The sequence below is a fragment of the Mus caroli genome, chromosome 4 (genome assembly GCF_900094665.2).
Source record: "Mus caroli chromosome 4, CAROLI_EIJ_v1.1, whole genome shotgun sequence".
NCBI lineage: Eukaryota > Metazoa > Chordata > Mammalia > Rodentia > Muridae > Mus > Mus caroli.
In genome coordinates, this window is record NC_034573.1 from 19,611,801 (window position 1) to 19,630,767 (window position 18,967).

Consider the following 18,967-nt stretch of genomic DNA (forward strand, 5'->3'; position numbering starts at 1 on the left):
TGGAAATGTAATTGAGGAAAATATGTAATAAAAATATTAAAAAAAAAAGAAGAAGAAAATATCTAATAAAAAATTGGAAAAAAATGAACTGCTGTACCTCTGCCTGGTATCCACGCCACGGGTTTCCATAGAATGAATAGTTTTCAGAAAAACAAAGAGAGACTTTGTATTCATAATCCTGTACTCAGCAAGAGATCTGCATGTGTCCTAAGCTGCTTTCCCAATATTGCCAAACCTGGGAGAATAAAGGGTTTGTTGGCTTACAGGTTATGGTCTATCATCAAAGGAAGCCAAGGCAGAAACGAAAACAGAGACTATGGAGAAAATCTGCTTAAATGCTTGCACCTCTGGCTTGTTTAGCTATCTTTCTTACACAATCCAAGCCTACCTGCCCAGGGATGGCATCACCCACAGTGGGCAGAGCCTTCTACCTCAATCAGCAATCAAGAAAACGCTTCACAGACATGTGGACCAATTTGATAGAGGCAATTCTCCAACTGGGGTTCACTTTTCTAGGTGACTCTAGTTTGTGTGAAATCAATAAAAGCTAACCAGCACAGCATGTTTGAATGTGAAGGACTCTGTACACAGAGGCCCACAAGCAGAAAACTAGTTTATCACATGGTTTTATGAAGATTTTTCATTCCCTTTAAAGAGCTTTGATCAGAATGTATCATCTAATATATTAATGCATTAATATATTGTCTTAGTTAGGGTTTTACTGCTGCATAGACACCATGATCAAGGCAACTCTTAACAGGTTATCATTTATTTGGAGCTGGCTTATAGGTTCAGAAGTTCAGTCCATTATTATCAAGGTAGGAGCATGGCAGCATCCAGGCAGGCATGACACAGGAGGAGCTAAGAGTTCTACATCTTCATCTGAAGGCTGCTAGCAGACTACTGGCTTCCAGGAAGCTAGGATGAGGGTATTGAGCCCACGTATACAGTGGCACACCTTCTCCAACAAGGACACACCTACTCCATCAGGGTCACAACTTCTAATAGTGCCACTCCCTGGGCCCAACATAAACAATCCATCATATATATTAATAGCTAGATCTCTTATACAAATTAATCTCAACCAAAGAAACAAAAACGTCTTAAAACTTCAAGATAACTATTTCAAAATGCTACTAATTATTTAGACTACTGGGATTAAATATTACATGTAAGTAAAATATTTAATATGCTTTGTACATAAAGTTTGTGTCCAGACTGGTGAACTTCCTCAATTGCAGGACAATAAAATACAACCAACACGACCTGTACAGACATCACCCAACACAGCACTCAGGAAAAATGAAACTCGTTCTTGCTCACCTCCCATTTGACCAAAACAAATGCATAAATATAGAAGTAATGCACTATAACTAACCTTCGGTATTTTTATAACAGTGAGCAGAAGAACAATAGGTATCCATCTAGCCAATGAGACCAAGGATTGTTTGTTATATGATAGTAGCTGATGACATAAAATATCTAACTAAGATGCCAGTTTATATTTGATGTATAGCATCCTGAACGATAAAGGGACTATGCATTTGGCAAATCAGAAATAAGCATATACTACTGGAATAACCCTGGATATGAGAGAAAATGCTGCTGTGCCCCGCTGGTAAGCAGGGAATGGAGTACCCTTTGTGGCCCACCATTTACATTCGCCTCTAAGCACTGAAGGTAGTGAGGGCATTGTCAGGATAACACAGCTGAACTCCCAGGGACTCTTGGTGTGTTCTTGGATGACTATTTGCCACATACCCTGTGAGAGAAATGCGGCAAGATAGAAAGGAAGTAGGATATGAGAACAAAAACCTATTTTCCTGATGAGATTGTAGCTCAGATAAACTGGAGCTTATCTCATATGTGTGAGGATTAGAGCCTTAGCGCCCACCACACACTCAGCCCACACACTCACAACTATTTCTGTAACGATGTATCTGTGCACTTAGGAAAACCACCAAGGCCGTGTCAGCATCTGTACACTGGGATATTTCCTATGTCATCTGGTTTTCAAGAAGATTATGAATACAATAACATGTGAAAATGCTTGGTAAATTTTATCATTTAAACAATAAGTAGAGATATCATTTGAGGTGTAAGTGACAGGAATGATTAATAAAAAATTAATAAAATTTAAAAATCAATATGTAGAAGAAATATGACAATATGACACCGAGAAATGGAGTAATTCTTCAATATAAATATTCTCTTGGGTTCAAGATAAAGCCATCACATTCCAGCTACTTTTTAATAAGGCCCAGTATTGTGTGAAGTTGACATAAACTTGTAGGATAGTTATGGATTGTAAGAAACACAGTATTAAATGTTTCCCATATTGTAAAGTAACATTACAAACATGACCGAATAATAGACTTGAGATAGCCCTTATGATGGTCCTGTCTTTACAAATGGCCTAGGAATTCCATCCCTGTGGTTTAAGTTGTGTGGCTTTGTTTGGCCATAAAGGAGTAAGTACACATAAGTAAAAATCCCAAGAGATAAAGCTACTTGAGTCTAGGTCTTCCCGAAGAATATTTGTTTTTCCCCCTTGACTTAGATGTTACCTTTAAAAAATATTTGAATTCTCGTCCACATGAGTCTCTTCAAATCTCAACTCAGTTAACTTACAGGTAATGAAAACCACAGACAGACTAGCTCAAGACTTGGTAACTTCTAAATTAAGAATCAATTGCTTGAGCTGACTACTTAACTTTCCCAGCTTTGTTTGTTGGTTGGTTGGTTTTCTGTGGATAAATGATATAACCATAAATCTTTCCTTCAGTTTGCTTTTCATTCATCCATTCCTCAGTTGCTTGAGAGTTCATTATGTGCCCAAAACACACACAATGAGAAGGATTCTGATTAGTGCCTACACATGGAGTCTTGCTTGCCATTCAATTCCAAGTCACATATCAAGTCACATATCCTGAGTCTTTCACAGTACACTCATGCTGCAGGAAAGAAAGTAGAGAATCCCAAAGATCTGGAAGGTACAGTGCTTGGAGACAGAGATTTGGTTGCAGCCATGGACTGTCTATGCTGCCATTTCGTTGGTGTTTTTATGATACTGGCACATTTATATACTTTATGGCTAACAAAATTGTTAATTGGTAAACCTGCCTTAGAGCATCTTGAGAGTATCAAGTCCTTGAATCCCTTTTTGTGGCTTGAATAATATTTCATGAATAATAGGCACACAGAAGAAGATATATTGTACACTCATACTCCCCAACTAAGATCAAAGCTATAATAGCATGACCAGATGAACCTCATAGGCTCAAGTATTTAAGCAAAGCCACAGGGACAGTCATTTCCCTCAGGTAGTAATGCTATAGTGAATTGGTGCACAGGAAGTGCCCAAGTTGCATGGGACTATTCACTGTGAGGTGTCTGTCAGCATTCATTCTTAAGAGGGTTGGCCATAGAGCAGGTACCAGAACATCACATAGGCCAAGGGAAGAGGCACAGGGCCTAAGGTGCCAAAGTATTAGGGAGCCACACAGTAACTTCCTTCTTGAGTTTGAGACTTACTACTGATGCTTAGAGGGCATCATTTCACATGTCATTCTCTAATTCATCTTCTGCATAGCCAAAATACTATAGTATTTCTGCATAGTAGAAACACCTAGGGCAACATGAAGCCCTCTTTCCCATATTGTAACATTTATGTTACACAAAAAGATACAATTTAACTATAATCACCATAGGGTTTTTTTTAATCAAAATAGAATTTCAGAGGAGATTTGACTCAACAAATAATCAGTCACATGAAAGGCTTGAAGGTGCTGAATGCATCCTCAGACAAGTGAATGTCAAACAAGTCTCAAATTAGGTTTCAAGTGTGCAAGGATCATAATGGTTATAACTTTACTTCAGGGAAAATGGCTAAGGGCTCAGCTTAGGTGTGGTGGCCCGAGGTACTCTGTCTATAGTGTTCATGAGAAGAAGATGACCCTTAGTGAGGAGAACCACGAGCTTGATACTTTCTGGAGCTGTGTGATGGAGAGGGGGTTACAGTAGCTCACAGAGTGCATATGAGACAGCGGAGGTTCCAAGTGCTCTTTGGAAGGGTATGTGAGATGAGGCTGTACTTAGCTTCAGGTGTTGAAACCCACAGGTGTTTGCTGAGTGGGGGAAAAAAGGAGTCACTCTGGGACCTCACAGACCTATATCTTCTCCACAAAGTCAATATGGAGAGTGCTAAATCTCCACTGGAGGTGGAAGGAATCAAGAGAGAAAGGAAACATGGCCCAGTAACTGAACCCAGTCCCAAAGGGAGAGGAACTGTCAGTACAAGGCAGGCAGTGAGGTGTGGAATGTTGGCCAGGACCTTTGAAGAAAAGCATTTGTACATAGAGGGCATAATCTCAATGGGCTAAGTCAGCAGGTGGGCACAGTGGCAGGTAGGCTTCTGAAAAGGCAAGAAACACTTCCTATTTTGGAGACAAGTTTTCCACATTTCAACGTAAACAGGACAATGTTTTGTGGACATTCGGAACCCAGGCAATCTTTGACAAATACCGATATGAAAACCCGACTTCTACTTCTTGTAATAGGCATTGGTTATGGCTTAAGTCTCAGGAACTAGCAGACACAGTGACTCTATGCGGTGGTTTGAACGATAAATGTCCTCAATAGTTACTGGCATTTGAATGCTTAGTCCCCAGTTGGGAGCTGTTTGGGGAGGCTTGGGAAGTTGGCCTTGCTGGAGGAAGTAGATCCCTAGAGGCATGCTTTGAGGAAAACCCAGCCATTTCCAATGCACTCACTCTGTTGTAACTTGAGAGTAAAGATATGCACGATCAGTTGTTCCTGTTGTCATGACTGACGCTTGATGCAAAGCTTCCCCTGGTGATGGTGACTGTGATAGAGTCTTATCCCCACATAAATTCTTCTATAGGTTGCCTTGGTCACCATGCTTTGTAACAGCAATAGAAAGGTAACTAAGTTAGTCTACAAAATAAAATTATTTATTTTCACAGATACCACAAGGTAATATTACAATTAAACCTCACACCACTTTTCAAAATAGAGAAACAATAAAAGTATTGATTGGTGTGGTTGACATATTTCTCTCCTATTATCCTGTATTTCCTATTGCTTAAAAAGCAGACATAACTAATCAATAACTCTGTGAAGCATCCCTGAAGCCATCTCATCCATGCAGTTCACTGAATGAAAGAAAAGTAATGCTTTGTGCTTGAATGTGATGGTGAATTTGGTAAAACTACATACATGAATAATCCTTTTCTCATGTCACCTTAACACACATTCTAAATATCACCACTGCTTAAGTAAGGGCTGGATTAACACCATAATGGGATTCAATGTCTATTTTGGAACCTTATATGAATGAATTATTACCCAAGCACAAATACCTTTCTTAAAAAGAAAATAGTATATAATATAATCAAAATATAGTATATAAAATTCTCAAATAATTTATATATATATGATATATACATATAATAAAGCTCACTACTTGAAAAATAGGTTTAATTTCTGTAATAGTTACCTACTAAAAGAAAATAAATACTTTACAGCCAGAAACAAATATTATGAAAACACCTGAACTGAAGTTACAACTGTTATGGTGCTGACATTTTAACACCCATAGACATAATTGCTTTATCACTGTCACATTAAGAAATTATGTTTAGGCCAGGCGTGGGGGCATACACCTTTAATCCCAGCANTCAGGAGGCAGAGGCAGGCAGATTTCTGAGTTTGAGGCCAGCCTGGTCTACAAAGTGAGTTCCAGGACAGCCAGGGCTATACAGAGAAACCCTGTCTCAAAAAAAAAAAAAAAAAAAGAAAGAAAGAAAGAAAGAAAGAAAGAAAGAAAGAAAGAAAGAAAGAAATAATGTTTAGGGCTAAGTAGAAATACAGCCATCTTGAGTGGTGGGGAGATGCAGCCACTTAAAAAGGAGACCAGTAAGATTAGCTCTTAGTCTCTTCCCAACCCAGACTGTCATGTACAGGCTGGAAATAGAAGTAAGGGGGTCTCTTCCTTCCTTCCTTCCTTCCTTCCTTCCTTCCTTCCTTCCTTCCTTCCAATCTTATTTTTTCTTTTTTTTCATTTGTTTTGGATCATGTGTTTTTCTCTGTAATAGGTTTGAATAAATCTCATTGTGATGTGAGCTACAATCATAAACAGCATTATTAGAAGCTGGTGTAGACATCTACACTGAGCTTCAACCAGGTACAAGATCTACACAAATGAAAGCTGTAAGCTGTTGGGCCTTGAGGAGATAGGTGGGGACCACAAACTTGAGGTCCCTGAGTCCAATTCCTAGAGTCCAAGGTTTTAATCTCAGTGCTGAGGAGGCATAGACAGCTGGATCTCGGGTCTCGGGACACATTGGCCAGTCAGTGAGAAACTCTGCCTGGAAAAAGAAGTGTAGAACCTGAAGAACAACATTTAAGGTTGCTCTCTGCGCTCTCTCTCTCTCTCTCTCTCCTCTCTCTGTTTTTACACACACACACACACACACACACACACACACGCACACACACACACACACACACACACTAAGCCTTTTAATACCATTAACAATTCTGTCTTCCTGTCTTCCCCATGCCTCCCAAGAAGGAAACAGAGTAAGATGCTGCCTTCGAAGCAGGGATTTGACAAAGCATCCCGAGACAGGCAGTTGAGGGGACTGTGAGGGAACGGGAGACTTCAGGTCCAGTTCTGCACCCAGTTTGACTTCATTGCTTCTTGTACAAGACGCAGACCTGCACAGACGGCTACAAATCAGCTACAGCATCCCTGTCACTGCAACTTCCCCTCTGCACGATCAGAACGGAAACGTTTGCTCTATTGGAAGGGAGTGATAAGGATGGATTTTTAAAGTTTCCATTTTTAAGTGAAAATGAAAGAAAAATGCTCTCCTAGATGTGTTGTGCCTTTGAGCTCCGTTTGAAAAAAAGGGGGGGAAAAGGCAGAGAAAGCCGCTGTGAAGGTCACTGAGTGAAAGAACTTCCTCAGGGCACAGAATAAATTAAATCCCAAGGAAAAAATAAAATGTGATTTCCAGAGTGTGAGGCACAAACTCCAAATGACAATGATTGACAGCCAAACTATATCCGTGCAATATCCAAGACTGCACGTTCTCATTTACCTCGGTGTAGCCAGCAAGCGCCCATTAAACATCCGTCTGATGCCCAAATTAACCTTCTTGGCAAACTGAAAGAGGCACAAACTATCATAATCAACCTTTCATTATCACAGCAGCCTCTAGTTAAAGGGTCAGAATAATTGTGCCATCAGAGCCTTGATTGTTTTCAATCAACAGCCGGCTGGAGTGACAGCTCGGTGATGGAGGAGTCTGATGAAGCCGCACCAGTCCTAATCAGAGCAGATGAAAGGAAGGCATGATTGGTGCAAATGAACAGTCGTGCCTCTCCTTTTCATTTACAATCTGAAATTACTCTTAAATTTGTGAGGTTTTTTTTTTCCTCCCTTATGAGCACCACTGAAAGAATGTTTGACTTATTATGAGTTCTGACAGTGCAGAGTTATAAAACACAGGTAGGGTTATCAGCTGAGGCTTTAAGTGGGTATTCAGCATAATTCTAACAAATTCACTCTTGAAAAGCACAAAATGACTAAAAAGGCTTCCATGGCCTAACCTCTCAGCGCAGTCTGATAAAGAGCGGTTTTTGCTCAGCTGGCTTTGCAAATGCTGAGAGGATAGGGCTGAGAACACGCATGCGCCGGAGACGCTTTCATTAGCTCCACAGTACAGGTCCCTCGGTCCCAGTCCTTTTTGTTCTCTGAGAACAGGAAGGACATGAAGAGCTGAAAAAGACTTCATTCATCAGTGGGTGCGCATCAGATAGAATCAACTGTGGCTACAAACCTGAAGCTCCCCTGCTGTACCACAAGTGGCAGAGAACGGAGCAGAATCACCAATCCAAAGCTGACATAAAAAGAGTATCCCAAGAGAAGAATGCAAGTTCTAAGACGGGGCCAGGTAAACGGGGCATTAAATGGATTTGGAGAAAATGAAACAGTATGAAGTTAGTTATACAGTCCTTTTTGCATTAACAAACTGTAGATATTAACATCCTTTAAAACATAGCGATGAATGGAACCGAATAAGCAAGCCTCTAGCTTCGATTTTCTTAAGTTTGCAATCAACTAGGGACTCATCATGAAACTGATAGGTTTTAAGTCAAAGCTACAAAACAAAGGAAAAAGGTTTAGCTATAAAATCCGTGTGTATTATTTGCATGTGCACCAGTGCATATATGCACGCACGTGTGTGTGGTACTGACTCTGAAGGATTTTAAGTTTCTTTAGGATTTGAACATTCAGGATTCTACCTCTCTGGAGTGCACTGCTTTGGATTGTGTTCAGCACTGCTGTAAGGCGAGAGGGTATCTGCTGGCTCAGCTCTCAGGTTAGCTTTTAACATCTTAACTAAGTAGCTTTACAGAAAAATTAGACTGTTGTTTTCTTGGCCAAACTGTACACTGCAATGGCAGGATAAAGGCGAGCAGTTCACAAAGTAACTCTCTGAGTGGACAGAATAGCAGGCTTTCCCATTTTCCGTGTAGTAATTTAGAAAACAAAATTCCCCTGAGATCTAGAGAGAATTCATTGTAAGGTCTGCTGCCATATACACATGTACCCAAAAAGTACAAAATTCTGCCTCTGTGTGCATAGACTTCAAGGATAAAATCCCAAGCTGAGGACAAGCTGGGGCACTCAGCACTCCGCCCTGCCATGGTATTCTAAGGATAACTTTCAAAAGAACATCTAGCAAAGAGTTCCAAAAGATACTTTCTGAGTCCAGCCTTACACTCTTGCACTTTCTCAGGGACTCAGCTGCTATGGCATGTCCCATCCATTGGGCACACAGGCACCATAGTGAGTGTCACCAAGGCTCCCAAGGAGCTAGTTCTCTCAGTGTGAGGCTGGCTTCTTAAGCCATGGCATCCTTCTGAACAGAAGGTGCTTTGTGTACAGGATAAACTGGATGACATGGTGACACTGATGGCTCATCAGGTAGAAACCAGCACTTCCTTCTGGGTTCAAAATACATGCAGAAGAAAGGCAGGCCAACTGGATTAGGTCCACTTCTAAGGCCCTGAACCCAACCGCCACGGAATGGTCCATCGCGTAGCCTCTTGATAGCATCCAGATCTTACATGGGAGGAGAAGAACAACTCACACTCTTCAGGAATCCTGTCAGCATTGGTGAACGCCTTTATTTACTGTACTGTTTAACTTTCCTGGATATGCATGAACTTCCTTACTCAGGGTATCTACACAAGTGGGCAGGAGGAGTCCCCTGCAGTGCTCATATACAGTGCCAGTCTCACACCGGAAGAGAAGGATGCTTACATGTACTGATCTCTTAACTAAGCAGCAACCTTTCAGAGTACAGCTTAGTTTTACTTTCAGCTGTGAGTAATTTCCCATTGTGATTGGCTGACTTATAGCCAATTTAGTATAATTAATGCCAAATTACATTGTAATTCACATAGAATTACAAATTAGCCGGGCGTGGTGGCGCACGCCTTTAATCCCAGCACTCGGGAGGCAGAGACAGGCGGATTCCTGAGTTCGAGGCCAGTCTGGTCTACAAAGTGAGTGCCAGGACAGCCAGGGCTACACAGAGAAACCCTGTCTCGAAAAACCAAAAAAAAAAAAAAAAAAAAAAAAAAAAAAAAAAAAAAAAAAAAAAAAAAAAAAAAAAAAAAAAAAAAAAAAAAAAAAAAAAAAAAAAAAAAAAAGAATTACAAATTAAAAGCTATATTAAGAGCAAATGGATTAATCAAAATTAATGATATTATACGCACTTGTTTTAAAGTGTTAATAAGATGGGCCTTCCTAAAACATTTAAACTTAAGCATAGCATCCATCGATCCTTTCATTATCAGACTTACTTGTGTGGCCAGAGGAGGTAGTGTGTGGACATTTCACATCAACAAGAGCATACACTAGGCAGACAGAAGTTTTCAATCTCAAGTGTGATGGGCTCTTTTGACTTGTACTTGAACAAAATATGAGTGTCTCTTACCAATATTGACCTGCAATGTTTTTTTTTTTATAAACAAAGCAGGAGAATGTTAGACAACTGTAATTACCTACCTTTGGAAAACATCAAGGTCCTTTTAACTCTCCCTAAAATTGATTACATCTGCTTCTGCTTTTCCTACCAGGATGTTGGGATTCATTTGCTGTCTTGATTATAATACTCCTGTAACAGAGAGGAAGTGCTAGAACCACGATGGAGAACATCATCCTTGGGAATGTACAACTCTGCAAAATGGGCCCAAAGAGAACCTAAGACTCATCCCTTTTTATGGGTTCTCATGAAGACCGTGGCCTTGGATCACTTGTTTCCAGGTATTTTGAGTCCAAACGTTCTCTTCCTATATGGTAGAGATGGACTATAGGGCTCATGCACCACAGGTAAGTATCCACCCGTACACTATAGCTCAATCCAAATCTTGGCCTTTATTTTATATTATCAAAAGTTACAGGGTGAAGGAAGTAGTGCATAAGATATTAGTAGTAAATAGCAGATGCCACGTCTTTTTCAGAGATTTCAATTCAATCTGAGTATATTTGAGTTCCTGGGCCACTCTACATAGATGCTCTGATGTACTCGGTGAGAATGCCAGGGCCAGAGAATCAGTATGCTCTGGCATGGCCAACCATCACGAACTTCATAGCCACTTGAGTGACCTGGTACTGTACAACATGGAAGACACTAATACCAAATCAATACATATTGATTTGTTCAGAAATTACATATTCTGTGTCTTAAACTCCTTATCTAGGCTGTTATCCAAGCATCAACTTCTGTAACATAGATTTCTAAAGTTTCAACACACTGAGCATATAATGAAGACATGATGATTCATTGTTTCCATTCCTTCCATACAGTTTCTAGTCCCAGGTAGAAACCATAGCCTAGGGATTTGCCTACAGTCTTCCTTAGCTATCTCAGCATAAGTAAAGGAACACAGCACTCTCTCACACTGATGGAAGTCGCCTCACAGGATCTGCAAGTGACTCCACCTTATCAGCCTCCCCTTGGCATTCTGACAAACATAAGGTACTTCATTGAGCAACTGAAATTCTCCATCTATTCTTCTTAATTGACCCATCTAAAGAACCCCAAATTTTCTGGCAAGACCCTCAGCAATATATCCTACTGCTGATTCTGCTACTGCTGTTATCAGAGTCATTTTTGCTATTTCCCACAGAGTTGTACAAGAGTTCAAAGGAATGCTGGCCAGTTACTGAAAATATCAACAGTTGATTTTATTCATTATAGAGTAAGATATAGATATGGGAGATGTAGGGACTACTTTTATTTATTTGGTTGGGGGAGATGCTTGGTGTATTCCGAGAGAATAAAGTAAGATCCCCATTGGAACAAAATGTAAAGTGAGTTAGTTATCAGTGAATCTCACACTTAGACTCTGCTTTTCTCACTAGTTAAAATTTAGATAAAACTTTCCTCATACACTATAACAAGTCTAAGGAAAGATTCATATGAAATTATGTGTAAAAATTCATTAAAATAGAAAGCTCTCTAGGCTTGTAAGAATTATTATTGTTGTTATTATTGGTGGACTTCTGTGCCTGCCCTCAGGGTTTCTACCTCATATACAGCTTATGGTTGGGTTTTATTTTTAAATCCCTGATAACCCAGGTAGCAGCAATATTACTGCAGGCCACCAATGCATAAGTAATATTCTCCAGTCATCTTTTCCCTTCTCATAACAACAACAAAAATATCAGTCTGGGAACAACATGAATCACAATGAAAATTAGAACCAGAAAACATAAATATGTCATATCTCATAAATCACCTTCTTGTTCTGTTGTGTTCAATTCTTAAAAAAAAAATAAAATAAAATAAAGAAAAGAAAAGAAAAAGAAACCGTTAACTCACGGGACCAGCAGCACATGAATACAAGTTGCCTTTCTTGTAATTTCTGATAATCACTACCCCTCACAGCTACTTGACAACACACTGTCCTAGTTCTGGGAATTGGCTGCAGCAAAGTCCCTATGAAATGGTTGTATCATGTGTCTCACAGAGGCATAAAGCCCAGATAAACAACAGCAAAGCCAGTTGTCAAGCTACCGGGGAAGCGCCCTCATGGAGAATTAGCAGCGTGGAGGTCAGGAGGAATGACTAAATACACAGTAGCATCTTCAAGTACCAAGCCCAGACATAACAGCATCTCTCAGTGTCCAGCTGGGGGCCCATAAAAGAAGCATCCTCAGGACTGCACCATTTGAGATGCAAAGAAGCTGGTATTTATTTTCGTCACTAACATTTAATAGAATGTAGAAGACTGTATCAGCTGGGTGGAATAAGTAGGCAGTTTCGGGAAGAAAATTGAGAACTGGTACAAATTTGATTAGCTTAGGGATTGGTGAGTAAAAATACATATGGAAATTAATACATAAATATACCCTGCAAAGGCCTAGCCTGAAAAAAATATAGTAATACTATAATACTACAACTCATGCACAAAAATAGACAAGGATAAAATGAAAGATTACACTTTTGGAGTAAAAGTCTAAGAACACAGAGTCTGACTTCATTTTAAGTTACCAAGATCTATGCATTTAAAATGTGAACTCTATTTTGGAAAATTTTCGATTATATAAGCATACCCCATGATTCATTTGATTAGGACAAAGACCAGCAGAGATTTTTTTCAAAGCTATATGAACATGACCAGGATTCATCAATGAACAAGTTACTATAGAAACAATGAAGGAACCCTGGATGCTGAGGGAATGTCCAAACAATTGCACTTCAATTTCTGTAGAAACAAAGTCATTTCAATACACCCCAAGTGACAAGCAGAACTGTCCACAGCAGACCCACAGCACCCAGGAAAGCAGGGCAACTACCAAGCATCCAGTACCCATGCTACCGCAGGCAGTAAGAGTGCTCAGTAGCATTGGCTGCCACAGCAGGACCTCAGTACCTAGTTATCATGAATGAATGACTGAAGCACGTGCCATGGAACAGAGAAGAATAAGCAAGATGACAGAGTCAGGGCAGGGAGAGCAGTCATATTCTTTCTACTGTGGGTGCTACTGCACAACTACACAGATAACTGCAATAGCTTAAAATGTCTTCTTATGTTTCCATTTCTTTAGTACTTGTGGTTAGATACAGAGCCTCACTCACCACAGAAAAGACTCTACCACTGAGATATACCCAGCCTTTCCTAATTTTGTTTAAAGGCAAAGGAATATTTGATACATTCTGTTTACCAGTTCTTAATAACTTTAGGCTCTTGGCCAGGGTGGATTGATACAAAGTTAGGGGTCAGGAATTTGCAGCTTTGTTCTGCCAATTTTCCACTTATATCATTGGACTGAAAAAATGGTAAATATAAAAGCATTCTCAAGACTTTGACTTACTGTGTAAATCAGAAGCACAGTGATGTATTGGTTCACCAATTGCAGTGTGTGATCCGCTTATGGCGGATCAGAAGTATATTTGGGTCAGGTTATCATCTAAGAGATACAAGATGAAACCTGCAGAAGTCACTCATGGCCTACACCTTCTGACTAGGAAAGGGTAGAAAGTTTACCTTCTGGCATGACTTTTAAGGAAAATGAGTAAGTTGAAACGCCATGCATGGATTCTGTGGTGCAGACAAAAGCTAAAGAAGATCTGGTCAAAAAACAAAAACAAAAAGTCATCACCACAGAAAAGACTGTTGACTGCCCTCTCCAGTCTGTAGCTCTCCTTGCTAGAGACACAGATTTCCAGTAAGATACAAGGAAATACGGATTTTAAAAGGCCAAATGCATTGTCTCTAAAAACCATAAGTACATTATTATATAGGAATGGTAGTATATCTTATCATTCATTCAATTTAATATTAAGGCTGCACATTATTGTCATTATTATTTATGGGATACATGAGAACAACATGGTTATACAATGTGAACATTGCAGGCCCAGCCTCTGCCTCTGGAAGTCCATAATCACAGACAGATGTAAACAGGATTATGCCAGCTCAAAAGAGATAGCATGGACATTTTATGAATAGGAAGAAAGTGTCTACAAGCCAAGGACAACAAAGGAGTAAAAGCATTATTAGAGAATATATAGGAAGTGTCAGTAAATTATTAAAGGGAAATAAATATTCTCCAAATGCAAATATTAAAATGGAATAAATCTGATTAAATAACTTGAAATTTACCTTAAATTCTGTTAGGGGTGGGGGGATCTAATTTCTAACACTATGTTTAATACTATGGTGGTTTGAATATGCTTGGTCCAGAGAGTGGCACTATTAGGAGGTGTGGCCTTTTTGGAGTAGGTGTGGTCTTGTTGGAGGAAGTGTGTCACCGTGGGGGTGGGCTTTGAGACCTGTAAGCCAGCTCAATTAAGTGTTATCTTTATAATTGTTTTGGTCATAGTGTCTTTTCATAAAACCCTTACTTAGTAAAACCCTAACTAAGGCAAACACACAACAGGTGTCAAAAATATTCAACTTATTTCCCCAATTTATCTTTTTATTTATTTATTTATTTATTATATGTAAGTACACTGTAGCTGTCTTCAGACACTCCAGAAGAGGGCGCCAGATCTCGTTAGTGATGGTTGTGAGCCACCATGTGGTTGCTGGGATTTGAACTCCGGACCTTCGGAAGAGCAGTCGGGTGCTCTTACCCACTGAGCCATCTCACCAGCCCCTCCCCAATTTATCTTGATCTGTTTGTTTTGTTTCTACTATTTTAGAGGCAAAGTCACAATGATCAGACTTACTTTTTACAGTTTAAGCAATGAAAACCTCTTCCATTTTGGCTGGGTCTTGGGGGGGAAACAGAGTTATCCAACTGTGCTCTGTCTTCCACCTCAAGAGACCTCAGTGGTCTCCGCCGCTTAGTCCATGCTGAGAAGAGAGACTGCCTTCTCTGTTAGCTTGTCTATGAACTTGGGCCACGTGGAGCTTTTCCTATCAACTTTTCTCCAATAGAAGAGATTCACCTCCCACTCTAGAGGAATCTAGAAAAATAGAATCTGTGACCGAGCAAGCAGGAAATGTATATTTTTGAGAAGAAAGAGATAAGTTGCCCTTCTGTAGGAAGGGCATTGAATTATTTCATTCTGAGCTGTTTTTCCTTTTCTATTAAAAATAGATTTTTTATGCAATATATTATGAATATGGTTACCCTTCCCCCAACTCCCCATTCACACAAATCCACATCATTTTTTCTTCTCTCTCATTAGAAAACAAACAGGCTTCCAATATTGTTTGCTTATTTATTAAAAACATTTTGCTGACGACTAAGCACTTGACTATATTAAAGGTAGACAACATGATGAACTGACACATACAAATGTTGCATAACTGTTACCATAGTCTAATTAGCATGTCCGTTGCCACCCTTGTAGGGTATCTAATCTTCGGAATTTGTGAAAAGATAAATTTGAACCCTTTGTCCCACATCTTCTTTGGCAGGACCCCTACGTAGGACTCTACAGTGTTGGCTGTGTTTCACTCTAGCTAGATACATTTAATAGTACCCTACTAAAACAAAATCTGGAGTTAGAGCTAAGAGTTCTCACTGACCTGAAAGCAAAATCAAACTGGTAGAAATTTGCCAGACAACACAGTGAGATTTCATGCCCCCAGTTCCTCTGTGCTGGCTTGCACATTTTTTGCTGGTTGTGTTGCTTCTTTCTTTGAAGATAATAATTTGGTGGCTTTCCTTTGGACCTTGAGAAATCATTGTCCTCAAGACATAAACCAAGTTGTTGAGCTATACTGAGGTAAATTTGAAATGATATGTTTTTAAAGTTCTTTTAGGTCATAAAACATCTGACATATAATTGTGGTTCAAAACTGTTAACTCTGAAAACATAATGAAGTTAACCAACAGACCAAGCAATAATTGGCTAAATCAAGGAAAACCTGTCTGGATAAGACTAAGAAATTCTAAGAAATAGAAGAGTTTTTAAAAGGTCAAACTAAGCTGGGCAAGGTGGTGCACGCCTTTAACCCCAGCACTCAGGAGGCAGAGGCAGGCAGATTTCTGAGTTTGAGGCTAGCCTGGTCTACAAAGTGAGTTCCAGGACAGCACAGAGAAACCCTGTCTCAAAAACAAACAAACAAACAAACAAACAGGTCAAACTATCTGAGTATGGTGGTGTACACCTTTAATCTCTGCACTCTAGAGGCAGAGGCAATTGGATATCTGTGAGTTCAAGGAAAACCTCATCTATTACTGAGTTCCAGGTCAGCTGAGAATATATAACCCCTGTCAAAAAAAAATCAAATGGACAAAAACAAACAAACAAACAAACAAAACCAAGGTATAATAAGGAGGAGATTTAGTTGGCTCATGGGTCCACAAAATGGTCATTGCAGGTTGTGGCAAACTTTATCAAGGAGAGGGACAGAAAAAGAAAAAGGTAAATAAAAAAAGAAAAGTTTGTTCTACAAGATTAATTTAATGGTTCTTATGACAGGCTTCAGAGTCATCCTGATATATAATGAAAATTAGTCCTTTCTCGGAAGAAGAGATTGTCCCAGATTACATTATCACAATGTAGTGAAACAGCCACCTGGGTAAACCTGTGTGTGTTGGCTGTGTTTCACCTAAGCTACCGTGCACATATTAATCAAACAGCACTACCCTTCTGCCACGTTTCTATTACCTGCCCTACTTTGTGCCAATTTCCTTTCTCTTCCTCAGCACCTCTTCTTCACTGTTCTTTAAGACATGGGATGGGGATTTGTCAAAGTCAATGAGCACTTTATTACAGTGAGAACGTTCTGTAATGAACAATTCAGCAGTTTAATGAGATTCTGTAGCTCTGTCTCCAGCCTGTCTGTCAAGTTTCACTTCTATAAAGCACCCTGGCACTAATCCTCTGGCAGACCCGATCTTTACCCTGGGCTGAATATTAGATTCTTCCATGGTATATTACATTACTAGTATAACCTCAGCAAAAAATGATGAACTTAACTCTACTGGAGGCAATCTAGTTGGTCTGATTTGATTTTTCTCTATTGAGTATGAAGGAATTACTTATTTACTAAGATAAAGCCAAAACAATTTCTTATTGCCTCCTGAATGCCTAAATTGATAATATTTATGGAAGTCTTTTAATTCTTTTTTGGGGATCAGGTCTAACAAACTATCATATTGCCTGCAGAAACCAGTTTCTAAAATTCTACTTTATAAAACTAGTAGCCTTTAGAAAGGCAATTGTGATAGCTTCTATACAGACAGAATGGGATTTTCCTGATAGTCAGACATCTGCACTTTACTGTGCCTATCTATGGCAGTGCCTACAACTATGGGAAAATAACAGGCAGATGTCACAAGAACAGGTGACTTCAAATCTCAATTGTGTTAGTAAAAAATGACATACAGAATCCATTGTGTTTCTTTTTCCCTTAATGAAGGGATTTGGCTACTTCATACTCTGAGCTGGCCATAGTAAGTTCTGATGGTTTATACGATAGGAGGGAGCTCCAGATTTCTGAACTCCCTGTCAGAACCACATCCTCAACAGCACTTGCAACCATGGCAAACATTCCTAGAAATGCCTAGGATGCAGCAGACTCTTGTGGCCTCTTTTAAAATCAAGACTGTGGACTAGTGGAGAGATATGGTAGCTATCAACAGCCTTGGATTGGAAGGGTGGCTCTGCTCTGTAAACTAGAGCCGCGTTCTGATGCCTTTATTCTATTTGTTGGAAGATGGAGACAGTCACCCATCTGGCCTGTTGTGCACTAAATCAATAAGTTTCACATGCCTGTGACTTTGCTGGCCCTAATCTCTTACTACATTCAATAAAAAGAAAGACTTGCTGATAAAAGTTCAAAGAAGGAAGGAAGGTATCACAAAAGTTATACATCAGTAGGATCAGGTGTTAGATGATACATTTTGACCAGTGGTAAAAATCTTCCTGAACACTTTTGGTAAGATAAGTGCTTACTCCCTCATCTGCCCATAGAACACCGAGATAACAACTGTTCATATCATCCTGCAGGCCTGAAATTCCAAGTGCCAAGGATGTGTAGACATGATGCTGTAGAATGAGCTAGGCAGCGAAGGGAGAAGGGATAAAATGAGCTCTAGATCCCAAAGTCTTCAGGCATATTATCCAAGGACAGTCACTAGGGATGAGCAGAAGAGGATTTAAATTGAATAATCAACTCTCCAACAAAAAGCATCCTCTGTCCCCTAGACAAAGCAGTGACAGGATGTGAAAAGATTCTACAGTCAGGGGAGAAGGAGGGGCTTGTGAGCGCTTGAGTGAATGCATAATGAACCATGGCAGGAACATTTGTTTTCTCACTATAAAGTAGGAAGAACTTCCTCTCATCTGAGGTCTGAGCTTCTTTCCATTGCAATAAGAAAACGGTGCTGCAAGTATCAAGGCACCATTGAAAGTAGAGCAGTTAGGGGAGCAATAAAGAAGGGATAGGGCAGTAGAGGATAGAGCAATAGATCAGAGTACACGGAATCTGATCCCACAATGGAAAAGGGGGAAAGGACATTTGGGAAGGAGAGAGAGAAAGAGACAAATGCAAAGGAGGAAGGGGTTACAATAATAGGAAGGATGTCTGAAAATGTCTGTTATAAGGAATCATGCTATTAACTATCTGCCTTAAAAACAAAACTTACAGTCCAAGTAAGTCTATGTATATACATAAATAGTTTAAAAGAAAATTTCTCATCTGTGTTAGCATTCTGTGTAAGCTCCACCCCACAGTTACCTGGCAACAGCCAGGTGTGCCTGACTCGCTATAAAAGGGGCTGCTCACCCCCTTCTCTCTCTCTCGCTCTTGCTTTACTGCTCCTGCTTTCTGTCCTCTTATCCCTTCCCGCTCTCCCCTCTCCATGTGCTCATGGCCCGCCTCTAGCCTCTACTTCCCTCCTCTGCTGCCACCTCCTCCTCCTCCTCCTCCTCTTCTTCTTCTTCTTCTTCTT

General features: G+C 39.8%; 1 protein-coding gene across 15 annotated transcripts in view; it reads right to left on the reverse strand.

Moving 5' to 3' along the window:
- The window catches only part of Klhl32 (kelch like family member 32), a 225,317-nt gene that overhangs the window by 40,140 nt on the left and 166,210 nt on the right, over positions 1-18,967 (reverse strand). Inside the window, exons 7-8 of one of the 15 annotated variants that reach the window (XR_003836499.1) lie at positions 10,109-10,217; positions 4,855-4,921 (exon numbers count right to left, since the gene is read on the reverse strand). The exons of 11 other annotated variants lie outside the window; for them this stretch is intronic. Coding sequence is in view for 1 of the 4 variants with exons in the window: in XM_029476840.1 (XP_029332700.1) it covers positions 4,898-4,921 (24 nt within the window). In the remaining 3 variants the exon portion in view is untranslated. Of the gene's footprint in view, positions 1-4,772; positions 4,834-4,854; positions 4,922-7,127; positions 7,181-10,108; positions 10,218-18,967 lie in introns of those variants that run through there. 3 more of the 15 variants (XM_021160289.2, XM_021160291.2, XM_029476840.1) reach the window with 3 other exon arrangements.